The sequence below is a fragment of the Hylobates moloch genome, unplaced genomic scaffold, assembly GCF_009828535.3.
Source record: "Hylobates moloch isolate HMO894 unplaced genomic scaffold, HMol_V3 SCAFFOLD_8, whole genome shotgun sequence".
NCBI classification, from domain to species: Eukaryota; Metazoa; Chordata; class Mammalia; order Primates; family Hylobatidae; genus Hylobates; species Hylobates moloch.
In genome coordinates, this window is record NW_026652283.1 from 79,683,024 (window position 1) to 79,696,165 (window position 13,142).

Sequence of the window (13,142 nt, forward strand, 5' to 3'; positions counted from 1 at the left end):
GTGTGACAGAGCAAGACTCTGTCTCAAAAAATAATAATAATTAAAAGAAAAATTAGGCATGCCTGTAGTCCTAGCTGTTCCAGAGGCTGAGGGTGGGAGGATCTCTTGAGCCCAGGTGGTCAGTGCTGCAGTGAGCTCTGGATCCAGCCACTGCACTCCAGCGTGGGCAACAGAGCGAGACTCCGTCTCAAAAATAATAATAATAATAATAAGACTGGGCACAGTGGCTCATGCCTGTAATCCCAGCACTTTGGAGGCCAAGGCGGGTGGATTACTTGAGGTTAGGGGAGTTCAAGACCAACCTGACCAACATGGAGAAACCCCGTCTCTACTAAAAATACAAAATTAGCCAGGCATGGTGGCACGTGCCTGTAATCCCAGCTACCGGGAGGCTGAGGCAGGAGAATCACCTGAACCCGGGAGGCGGAGGTTGCAGTGAGCCGAGATAGTGCCATTGCACTCCAGCCTGGGCAACAAGAGCGAAACTCTGTCTCAAAAAAAAATAAATAAAAAATAACAAAAATAAATCAACATAAAAATACCCTAGAGCTTAGGTTAAAAAACCAAAAAACAACAACAAAAAAAGATGTGGTATATACATACAATGGAAAATTATTTAGCCAGAAAAAGGAATGAAATTTTGATACATGCTCACAACATAAATGGATCTTGAATACATTCTGCTAAGTGAAATAAGCCAGATATTTAAAATGACAAATACTGTATAATTCCACTTAAGAGATACCTAGGAAAGGTAAATTTATAGAGACAGAAAGTAGACTAGAGGTTCCCAGGGGCTGGGAGGAGGGAAAATGAGGAGTCACTGTTTAGTGCCATTTAATGGGTACAAGCAGGAAAATGGCTTGAACCCCCTGAGGCAGAGGTTGCAGTGAGCCGAGATGGCGCCATTGCATTCCAGCCTGGGTGACAGAACGAGACTCCATCTAAAAAAAAAAAAAAAATTAGGCATGCCTGTAGTCCTAGTTGTTCCAGAAGCTGAGGGTGGGAGGATCTCTTTTCATTTTGGGAAGGTGAAAAAGTTCTAGCTGGGCACGGTGGCTCACACCTGTAATCCCAGCACTTTGGGAGGCTGAGGCAGGCGAATCACAAAGTCAGGAGTTCAGGACCAGCCTGGCCAACATGATGAATCCCTGTCTCTCTAAAAATACAAAAAATGAGCCGGGTGTAGTGGCGGGCGCCTGTAATCTCAGCTACTCAGGTGGCTGAGGCAGGAGAATAGCTTGAACCTGGGATGCAGAGGTTGCAGTTAGCCGAGGTCATTCCATGGCACTCCAGCCTGGGCAACGGAGCGAGACTCCGTCTCAAAAAAAAAAAAAAAAGTTCTAGAGATAGATGGTGGTGATGGTTATACAACAAAGTAAATGTGCTTCATGCCACTGAATTGTACACTTAAAAATGGCTGAAGTAAATTTTATGTATATTTTACCACAGTTTTTATTGGTTAAGAAGTAATAAGCCAGTGGTGTGAAACCCACATTTGAGAGTTTCTGAGACAAGTACATACTGCATTAGGTAAAAGCCCCCTTTTATAGAAAAACTGGGTTGTGCTTTCCTGGCTGGGGCTTATGGTGAGTGTGGTTGTCGTTCTCCTTGACCGTGGCCCAGAGTTCCTCCTGCTTGAGAACGTGGTGCACCACTTCAAGTACCCCTGCGTGTTGGACCTGAAGATGGGCACGCGGCAGCATGGCGATGACGCGTCAGCTGAGAAGGCAGCCCGGCAGATGCGGAAATGCGAGCAGAGCACATCAGCCACGCTGGGTGTCAGGGTCTGCGGCATGCAGGTGAGTTACCTCTGCTCAGAGCCTAGGTGCTGCCACTTGCATGATTTGGGTTGTGCTCATACCTGCCTGCCATCTATGCCAAGTGTGTCCTCCTGAGCCCTTCTGTCCTTACCTGTTGACTTTGATATGGGCCTCAGGTGCAGGACCACTGTGAGAGTCTGCTGCCTCCACAATGGGACAAGTAAGACTCTTGCCTGTCAACAAGATGTTCCGATGTTGGAGGAGGGCTCCAAAGCTGGTGGCAGGGAACCCATAGGCCTGGTATTGCTTTCTCTTTGTTCTGCAATGGGAAAACCCAGGGTGAATGTGGCCTGCCTGGTTCCACTTAGATAGGTGAGCAGAAAAGCTCAGGTTGGTCAAAGTGCCTTCCAGACAGTGCTTGCCCAGGGCACCGTGAGCTCTTCAGACTTCCCTGGCACTCACCCTGTCTGTCTCCTGGGGTTTCAGGTGTACCAGCTGGACACAGGGCATTACCTCTGCAGGAACAAGTACTATGGCCGTGGGCTCTCCATTGAAGGCTTCCGCAATGCCCTCTATCAATATCTGCACAATGGCCTGGACCTGCGACGTGACCTGTTTGAGCCTATCCTGAGCAAACTGCGGGGCCTGAAAGCTGTGCTGGAGCGGCAGGCCTCTTACCGCTTCTACTCCAGTTCCCTGCTTGTCATCTATGATGGCAAGGAGTGCCGGGCTGAGTCCTGCCTGGACCGCCGGTCTGAGATGCGTCTCAAGCACCTGGACATGGTGCTCCCTGAGGTGGCGTCATCCTGTGGCCCCAGCACCAGCCCCAGCAACACCAGCCCCGAGGCGGGTCCCTCCTCTCAGCCCAAGGTGGATGTCCGCATGATTGACTTTGCACACAGCACATTCAAGGGCTTCCGGGATGACCCCACCGTGCATGATGGGCCGGACAGAGGCTACGTGTTTGGCCTGGAGAACCTCATCAGCATCATGGAACAGATGCGGGACGAGAACCAGTAGGCCCTGTTCTGGGCCCCCAGAACCCCTTCCTCTCCACCGCAGGCAGGGACCATTGTTATGAACTTGCCGTGAGGACACACAGACTTGCTTTTAAAGGGTTATATTTCTCTTTGGTGTAAACTAAAAGAAATGTTTTTAGCTGTAGCCTGGAATCCATATATATAAAGTGAAGGAGGGCAGACCACACGCCCTCTCAGCCAGGCTCCTCAGCTCTGTGGCTCTGACTGGTGTGTCCAGGCTGCCTTAGGAAGGAAGAGGTGCCCTTGGTGGGCTTGGCAGCAGGGACAGGGTGCCCTTGGACATTGGTTTCTCTTGTCTAGATCTTTGAGATCTGTGGCTGCAGGGCCCTGCTGATTGTAAGGTAAAGCCCTGGGCTGGTGCAGGGCCCCTCCATGCCCACTCTTCCCTTGTTCCCCAGAAGTAGAGGGCTCTGGGTGCCCATTTCTTGGGGGCTTTCCAGTCTTACGCTGTGGGTGTCAGCTAGCTCTTTAATAGGTGCCCTCAGGGCACCACAGGGCTGACTGCACAAAGCTGGACCTATCCTTGGGTCTGACCTTAGCATGGGGCTAGATTAATGAAGCTGGGCTGAGGCCAACTTATGGCAGAGGGCAGGGCCTGGGTTCCCCAGGCACCTGTTGGCACGAGACAGGTTGGCACCTGTCCTATTCCTGAAATAGCCTCTCTCACCAAGTTCCCTTGCCTAGGAAGGCCACTCCCTCCTACCCCACTGAAGTGGGGGATAGTCGGTGTCCTAGCAGGCCTCAGGGCCTCTGGTGGCTCTGGCCAGACAGTATTTGCAGTTCTTGTGCTATGGGTGGGAGTCTTCTTCCTCAAGTTTCGGCAGCTGTGCTGCTGCTGGATGGGCTGCTCCTCCCAGGGCTCGGGCTGTGGTCCGCTCAGGGTCTCATTTCCCCAGGCCAAGTTCAAGGCAGCAGCCCTTAGTGAGGCGCTCTTGGCCCTGGGCCTAGAGGGAGAACTTTAAGCATTTTTGCTCATAGGGACGTGGTATGGGCCCTGGGTGCAGGTGCCCACATTCTGCTAATGAGAGCTTTGTCTGATCAGTCCTGGGTCCATCAGTTTGTCCATGTGTCCAGCTGCCAGCCCCTGTCCCTTGGGATCCTTCCCCTGGGGTGTAGCCTTGCTCATTAGTATATATTCATTCCTTCATGCTTTCCTCAGCAGAACACTCCCACTTCTGAGGTGAGCTTTTGCCCCGTGCCCTTCCTCCACAGGTGTTGCCTTTTTATAAAGACCTGATAGCAGAATAAATTGGTGGTGTTTCCCTGTTGATCCAGCACCATTTCTGTGGGCCTAGAATATGGCCCTCAACACTGACAGTGGGGCAGTGAGGGCTTGAGGAGTGACCCTTTCTCATGGTTTTAGTCATTTTGGCTGCCAGCCCTTAATGGCACAGATCTGCTGCTTCTAACACAGATGGCCAGGAGGTGACACCGATTTCAGCCATTGCCAGGGTTAGCATCCTCTCCTTTGAGCCTAGGGCCACTGTTCTTCGTCACTTTAGGCAAGTGTCTGTTTGGCTTTAAAGGTAAGCCTGCCAGCTGTGAGAAGCCTTGGTAACTGATGGACTCATTTCCTGGTCCTTAGAGATGCAGCCTCGTAAGGGCTCCTTGATGGATGCCATCTCTCCTAGCCCCTGGCCCTGGTGCCACTGGTGGGCTGGTTCCCATTCTTTGGGGCTGGGAGGGACAGCTTGCCTGTTTCTGGTCACAAATTACGGTCTTCTCTCCTGTACCATTCTGTGGCTTCAGCCATGGGGGCAGTAGCCCTTCACTAGTGTAGACAGTCATTCCCTGGTAGGGTGGAGCGTAAGACATAAGGTCTGGAGCTGTTTGGGACCTTTTGGGGATGTCCTGTGCTTCCCAGGTTCCTAGATTCTGGGAGGAGAGGCTGCCGCATTCTGCTGCTCCTCACAGCGAGCAAAGCTGCACCCACTTACACTCAGTATTTTCCTGGCACTACAAAGAGTGGGAAGGCCTGGGATTTGCTGCTGCTCCCTTAGAGCAGGGCCCCTCTTTTCAGCACTTTGGACACCTGGAGACCCAGCCCTGTTATTTAATGGTAGTGGGCAAGTGTGTGTGCATACTGTCTGCCACTGCTTTCTCCCTGCCCCATGCCAGAGAGCCCTGTCCCTACCAGGCCCTGCCTTCTTAGCCCCAACTTGGGACCAAAGTGCAACATGGGATCATGGGTTGGGGTGCTCAGGTAAGCCCTCTCTATAGTGCTTCCCTGGGCCAAGCTGACACCAGCCTCTGAGGGTGGGGTGGGACGGGTGGTGCTTAAAAGAGGAAGGGGACCAGTGTAGCAACTTGCCAGGGACCCCACCCCTCCCTCTCTGGGCCTGTGCAGTGGGCGTGGGGATTCCCATCAAGGGGCCTGGCACCTGTGCTAGTTCCGTAGCTGCTGCTCACGCGCTCACTCCTGACCACATGCACGTTCCCTAGATGCAGACTGCTTTGAACTTTAAAGCTGTACAATTTGGTTATGTTTGTGCTGACTTAAAAAATATTTTAATGAGGAAAAAATAATGGAGAACCCTGGGAAGGACCTGGTTCTTTTGCTTCTCGGGGAACTGTAAGCCCTCGCGTTCTGCGGATCGCTCTCTGCTGCTCTTTCCTGGAAGCTAAGCCTGTCCCCACCGCCCGAGGCCTGCACCCGTGGCTCCCGCCGCAGTTGCGTTTGCTTTGGACCTTGCGTGCGGGGGAGGGGGTGCTCGGTCCGAGCCCGCTCCTGTCTGTACACCTAGCACTGCCCCCCCCGCTTGTGTCTGAGGTCGTGTATGTCAAAAATAAAGCCGCTAGAAACGGAGGCGAGTCTGTCTGTGTGAACATCCCGTGGCCCGGGAGCCTTCCCTGGTCACTCTTCCTCGGGGCGAGGCCGGCGGCTGCTGGACCGCGCGAAGCAGGGAACAAGGCCTCGCCCTTGGCGCCAGTTCCGCCTTTGGATCCGCCAATGGCCAGCTGACCCGCGGGTCCCGGCCCGGGTCTCCATGGCAGCCCGGCGTACTCGGGCGCTCATTGGCTACGTCTGTCGCAGCGCTGCGCCCCAACGCTCCGTCGCCGGCGGCCGTGCCACGTACGCGGCAGCCGATTGGCCCGCGGTGGTCACGTCACTGCCCGCGCCGGGTCCGGCCTGAGTTCGGGGCCAGCAGCCGTCTACCCGGTGTCGCGTTCTGGGTTGTGGCGGCTCTGGATCTGGCGTCAGGGCGACCGGGCGGACGAGGTGGAGCCAGAGTCGGTCAGGCGAGTTGGTGAAGGGCGCGGGGCCGGGCACGGCGTTGGGAGTGCGCGGCAGGGACCGGCCAGGTGGGCTGCAGGTACCTCAGAGCCCGGGACACCACCTCAACGTCCGCAGGCGCGATGAAGGCGCTGATCTTAGTGGGGGGCTATGGGACGCGACTACGGCCGCTGACGCTGAGCACCCCGAAGCCACTGGTGGACTTCTGCAATAAGCCCATCTTGCTGCACCAAGTGGAGGCGCTAGCCGCGGTAAGACCCTGGGTTGGGATCAGAGTCGCTTTCGGATCTGGCGGGACTAGGGATGGCCAGCGACTAGGGGTCCGGGGCTCCCGTACCTTCTGACTGAGCCCGCCCGTCGGCCTGCGTTCTGACAGGCAGGCGTGGACCACGTGATCCTGGCCGTGAGCTACATGTCGCAGGTGCTGGAGAAGGAAATGAAGGCACAGGAGCAGAGGGTGAGGCACAGACTCTTGGCCCTTATCCTCGGTCCCCGCCCAACTTCCCATCCTGGTAGAACCTGACTGGGGGGCCTCTTCCTTCCAGCTGGGAATCCGAATCTCCATGTCCCATGAAGAGGAGCCTTTGGGGACAGGTCAGTAGAGGCAGAAAGGTCCCTTGGGGGAGGGTTTAAGGCCAGGAAAAGGGTAAGACCCAGCCTGGATTGGGCCTGCTGAGCCTGAATCCAGGGACTCAGACCTCCAGCAAGGTGGTGACCTGTCCCCTTCCCCCAGCTGGGCCCCTGGCGCTGGCCCGTGACCTACTCTCTGAGACTGCAGACCCTTTCTTCGTCCTCAACAGTGATGTGATCTGCGATTTCCCCTTCCAAGCCATGGTGCAGTTCCACCGGCACCATGGCCAGGAGGGCTCCATCCTGGTAAGGAGCCAGGTCTTCTTTCTCTTGACACTTCCACCCTCCATGCCCAGCCTCCCCTGCGCCCTAGCCTTCATCTGCCTTCAGATGTTATGGGTACAGAGCTGTGCAGTATGTATCTTTAAGCACTTGGGGCAGAGTCTCTGAGATCTGGAACGGCATGTGATCAAGGCTCAGGAACACTGGACTAGGTCCGAGGTCCCCTTCCTTGCATTCAGGTGACCAAGGTGGAGGAACCCTCCAAGTACGGTGTGGTGGTGTGTGAGGCTGACACAGGCCGCATTCACCGGTTCGTGGAGAAGCCGCAGGTGTTTGTGTCCAATAAGATCAACGCAGGCATGTACATTCTGAGCCCTGCGGTGCTGCGGCGCATCCAGGTGTGTAGGAGACAGCTGTTGGTGGGCTGGGGTGGGGCAAGCCATCACCGCCATGACCCTGCTCACAAGCTGCCCACTCCCACAGCTGCAGCCTACATCCATTGAGAAGGAGGTCTTCCCCATTATGGCCAAGGAGGGGCAGCTATATGCCATGGAGTTGCAGGGTGAGGCAGGGAGGCCACAGGGTGGGGGTGGTCTGTGGCTGGGCTGAGGCCCCTGATACATCCCTCCCTACAGGCTTCTGGATGGACATTGGGCAGCCCAAGGACTTCCTCACTGGCATGTGCCTCTTCCTGCAGTCACTGAGGCAGAAGCAGCCTGAGCGGCTGTGCTCAGGCCCTGGCATTGTGGGCAACGTGCTGGTGGTGAGGCCCTTGCCCAGCCCATCATTAACCCCCTCAGTCTTGGGAGACAAGTGGCCCACTTGTATTTTTCCCACCGCTCTCAGGACCCAAGTGCCCGCATCGGCCAGAACTGCAGCATTGGCCCCAATGTGAGCCTGGGACCTGGCGTGGTGGTCGAAGATGGTGTGTGTATCCGGCGGTGCACGGTGCTGCGGGACGCCCGGATCCGTTCCCATTCCTGGCTTGAGTCCTGCATTGTGGGCTGGCGCTGCTGCGTGGGTCAGTGGGTAAGCCTGTGGGCTGGGCCGGGTGGGGAGAGGGGCGGGGAGTGTGCCTGCCTCCCTGACAAGGCCTGTTCTCTCCTGGAGGTACGCATGGAGAACGTGACAGTGCTGGGTGAGGACGTCATAGTTAATGATGAGCTCTACCTCAACGGAGCCAGCGTGCTGCCCCACAAGTCTATTGGCGAGTCAGTGCCAGAGCCTCGTATCATCATGTGAGGGGATGCAGTGGGGCTGGCCGAGCCCAGGTTTTCCCATCAGCAAGGGGAGTGCTGGCCTGACACATCAGAAGACCCTGGACTTGTCATTTGTCTGGGGGGCATTGGGTGAAGCTGAAGCTGTTGGACACCTGCCTTCTCATGTGGACATCATCTGGCAGGATCCCTGCTGGGCACACCCCACAAACCCCACTCCCTCAAGAAGGGCCAGGGCCAGGGCTGTATGGAATAATAATTTAATGCTCACTGTGGCCCTGACTGAAAGTCAAGCTCAGGCACAATTAGGGCCATGGCTGGGCTCCCACCAATGAGGATACAGGCAGGCAAGGAGGTTGGATGTGGTGGTGGGGGATACAGGAGAAGGGCAAAGGGAGCTCATAAATAGGGCCCAGCCTGGCTCTGGGTTCAAGGGTGGAGGTTCCAGGATGGCGCAGGCTGTGAGGGCTAGGCAGCTGAGGTAGTACTCGTATTGGCTCCCTTCTCCCAGTCCTCTACAGACACGATGGTGGCTTTGCAGAAGAAGCAGTCCCTGTTGTTCATCAGGTGCTGGTTGATACAGGCTCTACAACAGGGGAGGGGATGAGGACTGCCCTGCATGTACCTACTACTGCTCTCCCCACCACCAAGCTGTGGGGGCCACTTACTTGCAGGACTTGTGGCCACAGGGCTGGAACACAGCAGAGATGGGATGGGCATAGCAGATGGGGCAGAGGTCCTCCTCACTGGTGGGCTGCAGGGAGGAGAGTGAAGGGTGGGCTGGAGTTGGATGCCTGGCTATGTGGATGTCCGTTGTGCCTGTGTAGGAGTGCACACATATTCAAGTGGCATGGACCTGTGCACCGTGGTCCCACTCACCAGGGAGGCAGCTGCTGCCTGGGCAGATGCAGAGGTCAGGTGCGCCAGCATCTGTTCCACTTGGGCCAGCTCATCGGCACTGATGTAATCTGCATCTGGGGAGTGGTAGGTAGTGTCAAGTCAGAGGTAGCTGAAGATGTGATGCCTCTTGAATATTCCCAGCCTAGGACTTTTTGCTGTTCTTAAGGCTCCTGACCCGACCCAGCCCCAGATCTCCCTGACCTGCCCCACCAGCCCACTCACAGCTCTGCAGGGAGAAGCGCTTCTGGTCAGGGGCTGGCAGGGCAGTGCCAGGTGCTGGGGGCTCTGGCTGTCCCAGGAGATAGCATATTGAGCGTAGCTGGAAGCAGGGATCTGCCAGGAGCACTGATGTGGCTCGCTCTCTCCTAGGTAGGGGAGGGTGCAAGGGCAGTCAGAAGGCTTGGGGCCTGGCTAAAAGTAGTCTCTATTGGGATTGCAATGAGGAGTGCCATGGCTCGTACATGATCACCGCCGCCCCCCGCATCCTTTCCGTCTCCCTGCTTCCCAAACCCCAAGTCCTGTATTCAAGTAAGGTGCCACACAGCCTGGGGTACCACTTTTTTTTTTTTTTCTTGAGATGGAGTCTCGCTCTGTCGCCCAGGCTGGAGTGCGATGGCACGATCTCGGCTCACTGCAACCTCCACCTCCCGGGTTCAAGTGATTCTCCTGCCTCAGCCTCCCGAGTAGCTGGGATTGCAGGCGCCCACCACCATGCCTGGCTAATTGTTGTATTTTTGGTAAAGACGGGGTTTCACCAGGTTGGCCAGGATAGTCTCGAATTCCTGACCTCAGGTGATCCACCTGCCTTGGCTTCCCAAAGTGCTGGGATTACAGGCGTGACCCACAGCGCCTGGCCTGGGGTACCACTTTTAAGAAGGCTCAGGGGAACCACCTTAAGATAGAGTCCGCCCGCCCCATAATATATTATCAGTCCTTGAAAGTCACTTCAAATAAACACTAACAGCAGCTTGGAGACATTCTTCCAGACTCCCCCTTTTACTCCACGAGGAAAAAGGAGCGGCGGAATTGCTGCCAGCCTAACGCCAACTGGGACTTTGGGTTTGGGCTCGCTCCCCATCTGGCGGTCATGCGGGGCCATTGGGCACTAGGGAAACCAGCCGCCCCGCCTCCTCAAACGGGAGCCAATAGGAGCCCGGGCCCCGCCCCTGGGGGGAGTATTTAGGAGCGGATCAGGACCTCGCTTGCAGAGGGCTAGGGAAGCCAAAGGGAGCGCGGAGAAGCGTGCGGCCCCGCCTCACAACCTGGGAACCGGAGAGCAGGGGCCGTCGGCCGGCCAGAACCCGCCGTACCTCCTCGGCAAGGGCCATCCGGTGCCACCCATGTCGCACTAGAGCAGAAGTGGGTGAGTCCTGGAACTGCGACCTGCACAGAGCTGCTCTGTACTGTCCCTGGTGGTCGCCGCCATGACCTGGTTGGTGCTGCTGGGGGCACTGCTCTGCATGCTGCGCGTTGGGTTAGGCACCCCGGACTCCGAGGGTTTCCCGCCCCGTGCGCTCCACAACTGCCCCTACAAATGTATCTGCGCTGCCGACCTGCTAAGCTGCACTGGCCTAGGGATGCAGGACGTGCCGGCCGAGTTACCTGCCGCTACTGCGGACCTCGACCTGAGCCACAACGCGCTCCAGCGCCTGCGCCCCGGCTGGTTGGCGCCCCTTTTCCAGCTGCGCGCTTTGCACCTAGGTCACAACGAACTAGATGCGCTGGGTCGCGGCGTCTTCGCCAACGCCAGCGGCCTGAGGCTGCTCGATCTATCATCTAACGCGTTGCGGGCGCTTGGCCGCCACGACCTCGACGGGCTGGGGGCGCTGGAGAAGCTGCTTCTGTTCAATAACCGCTTGATGCACTTGGACGAGCATGCCTTCCACGGCCTGCGCTCGCTCAGCCATCTCTACCTTGGCTGCAACGAACTCGCCTCGTTCTCTTTCGACCACCTGCACGGTCTGAGCGCCACCCACCTGCTTACTCTGGACCTCTCCTCCAACCGGCTGGGACACATCTCCGTACCTGAGCTGGCCGCGCTGCCGGCTTTCCTCAAGAACGGCCTCTACTTGCACAACAACCCATTGCCTTGCGACTGCCGCCTCTACCACCTGCTACAGCGCTGGCACCAGCGGGGCCTGAGCGCCGTGCGCGACTTTGCGCGCGAGTATGTATGCCTGGCCTTCAAGGTACCCGCGTCCCGCGTGCGCTTCTTCCAGCACAGCCACGTCTTTGAGAACTGCTCGTCGGCCCCAGCTCTTGGCCTAGAGCGGCCGGAAGAGCACCTGTACGCGCTGGTGGGTCGGTCCCTAAGGCTTTACTGCAACACCAGCGTCCCGGCCATGCGCATTGCCTGGGTTTCGCCGCAGCAGGAGCTTCTCAGGGCGCCAGGGTCCCGCGATGGCAGCATCGCGGTGCTGGCCGACGGCAGCTTGGCCATAGGCAACGTACAGGAGCAGCATGCGGGACTCTTCGTGTGCCTGGCCACTGGGCCCCGCCTGCACCACAACCAGACGCACGAGTACAACGTGAGCGTGCACTTTCCGCGCCCAGAGCCGGAGGCTTTCAACACAGGCTTCACCACATTGCTGGGCTGCGCCGTGGGCCTGGTGCTCGTGCTGCTCTACCTGTTCGCCCCACCCTGCCACTGCTGCCGCCGTGCCTGCCGCTGCCGCCGCTGGTCCGGAACACCCAGCCCGCTCCAAGAGCTGAGCGCACAGTCCTCAGTACTCAGCACCACACCGCCAGACGCACCCAGCCGCAAGGCCAGCGTCCACAAGCACGTAGTCTTTCTGGAGCCAGGCCGGAGGGGCCTCAATGGCCGCGTGCAGCTGGCAGTAGCTGAGGAATTCGATCTCTACAACCCTGGAGGCCTGCAGCTGAAGGCTGGCTCTGAATCCGCTAGCTCCATAGGCTCCGAGGGTCCCATGACGACCTAGACTGCCCAGGGCTCCCCCACCCAGGCCCCCACCCTCTTGCTGCTCGCCCTGCTCCCTGCTTCGGTCCAGAGAACCGGCAGATACTGGTGGGAAGCACTGTGCCTGGGCCCCCAGCTTCCTGTATGGGCCTCGAAACACAATGGGCCTTCTCGCTCACTGGTAGAGACAGGGGCTGTAGTCCCCAACCTGCCTTCTGCTCTGCCCCTGCACCGGACCCAAAGGCCCCAGGCCCTGCAAGGTGTGCTAGTGCCTGCCTTCCCGGGGACTTCCTAGTGCCCAAATGCCCTGTGAGGCTGAGAGACCCAGGCCCCTGTGGCTTTCAACACAGCACAGCCGTGGAAGTGGCTGTGTTCTTCTACAGCCTGTGGAAGAACCCCTGTAGCAGAGCCCCCTGTCCACCCTCAGGGGCCAAGGCAGCTCTCGAGGAGTGGTGCTGAAGAACTGACGCAGGGCCGCCTCCCCTTCCCAAGGCAGGGGGAGGGAGTGGGCCCATAGGGAAAAGGCGGCGGCTCTGAAGGAAGATCTCGCCCACACCCCAGGACAGAAAGAGGAAACAAGCCCGCCCTCTGGTGAAATGGGACTCCCTCCATCCACCAACACCCAACCTCCTGAAAGCTTCACAACTTCACGCAGAGTCCGGTGGGCAGGCACCAGGCAGGAAAGGCTCCTCAAGAGGTTCCTGGGCGTCTGGCCTAAGCCCCAGCCAGAGGCCCTGCTCTCTCTGGCCTGGGGCATCTAGCCGTTGTTCTGAAGGCAGAGCCCATTCTGTGGGCTCACAAGACACAGTGAAGGGGATCATGGCTTGCGCCCCTGCTTTTCAGCAGTAAAAAGCCCGAAAAGCCTGGTGAGCATGGCCGAGCTGGGAGGGCCGAGCCGGAACTCCATGTCCCTCGAGAGCAGAAGCCTCTTAAGGGCTGGCACTGGTCTCAGCCTAATGGCTGAGGCGGTGCCCTGGCTTCACATGCATCTCACTGCTCCCACTGCAGGGGGGCAGGGAAGGGGGGTCTGGGAGCCCTTCATGTGTGGGGGCCGAGCTGGGGGCCCCCATGGCCATCCCGGACCCCGCTGCTCCAGAGTTTAATAAAGGCAGCACATGCTTATTGCTAGAGCCTTTGCAGACAATGGCGGTCCTGCGTGTGTTCAGCTCTCCCGGCGGCCTGGCCCTGTCCACCACAGGATGGCACACCCTCCGGAGT

The 13,142-nt window shown here is 57.8% G+C and overlaps 4 protein-coding genes across 13 annotated transcripts in view; 3 read left to right on the forward strand and 1 right to left on the reverse strand.

The window, feature by feature from the left end:
* Positions 1–5,341, forward strand: part of IP6K1 (inositol hexakisphosphate kinase 1) — a 74,624-nt gene extending 69,283 nt beyond the window's left edge. For all 4 annotated transcript variants that reach the window (XM_058442261.1, XM_032161544.2, XM_058442263.1 and 1 more), the window contains 2 exons: positions 1,627–1,802; positions 2,250–5,341. In XM_058442261.1, coding sequence (XP_058298244.1) covers positions 1,627–1,802; positions 2,250–2,783 — 710 coding nt within the window. In that variant the 3' untranslated portion in view covers positions 2,784–5,341. The remainder of the gene's footprint in view (positions 1–1,626; positions 1,803–2,249) is intronic.
* Positions 5,342–5,693: 352 nt separating this feature from the next.
* On the forward strand, positions 5,694–9,653 carry GMPPB (GDP-mannose pyrophosphorylase B). 3 transcript variants are annotated; one of them, XM_032161552.2, is made up of 9 exons: positions 5,694–6,289; positions 6,415–6,495; positions 6,584–6,632; positions 6,772–6,914; positions 7,130–7,288; positions 7,374–7,452; positions 7,526–7,653; positions 7,737–7,919; positions 8,001–9,653. In XM_032161552.2, exons 1-9 carry the CDS (start codon positions 6,161–6,163, stop codon positions 8,130–8,132), a joined length of 1,083 nt encoding a protein of 360 aa, XP_032017443.1. In that variant the 5' UTR covers positions 5,694–6,160; the 3' UTR covers positions 8,133–9,653. The 3 variants fall into 3 exon arrangements, with proteins under 3 accessions (XP_032017443.1, XP_032017442.1, XP_032017444.1); XM_032161551.2 differs by having other exon boundaries at positions 7,737–9,653; XM_032161553.2 differs by lacking the exons at positions 7,374–7,452; positions 7,526–7,653.
* Positions 8,351–13,142, reverse strand: part of RNF123 (ring finger protein 123) — a 38,475-nt gene continuing 33,683 nt past the window's right edge. For 4 of the 5 annotated variants that reach the window (XM_032161495.2, XM_032161493.2, XM_032161499.2 and 1 more), the window contains 4 exons: positions 9,230–9,372; positions 8,987–9,081; positions 8,776–8,861; positions 8,351–8,693 (listed from right to left, as the gene is read on the reverse strand). In XM_032161495.2, coding sequence (XP_032017386.1) covers positions 8,576–8,693; positions 8,776–8,861; positions 8,987–9,081; positions 9,230–9,372 — 442 coding nt within the window. In that variant the 3' untranslated portion in view covers positions 8,351–8,575. Of the gene's footprint in view, positions 8,694–8,775; positions 8,862–8,986; positions 9,082–9,229; positions 9,373–13,142 lie in introns of those variants that run through there. The other variant, XR_004249317.2, reaches the window with a different exon arrangement.
* On the forward strand, positions 9,786–13,096 carry AMIGO3 (adhesion molecule with Ig like domain 3). Its single transcript, XM_032161536.2, has one exon. The coding sequence runs from the start codon at positions 10,432–10,434 to the stop codon at positions 11,944–11,946; it is 1,515 nt and encodes a 504-aa protein (XP_032017427.1). The 5' UTR covers positions 9,786–10,431; the 3' UTR covers positions 11,947–13,096.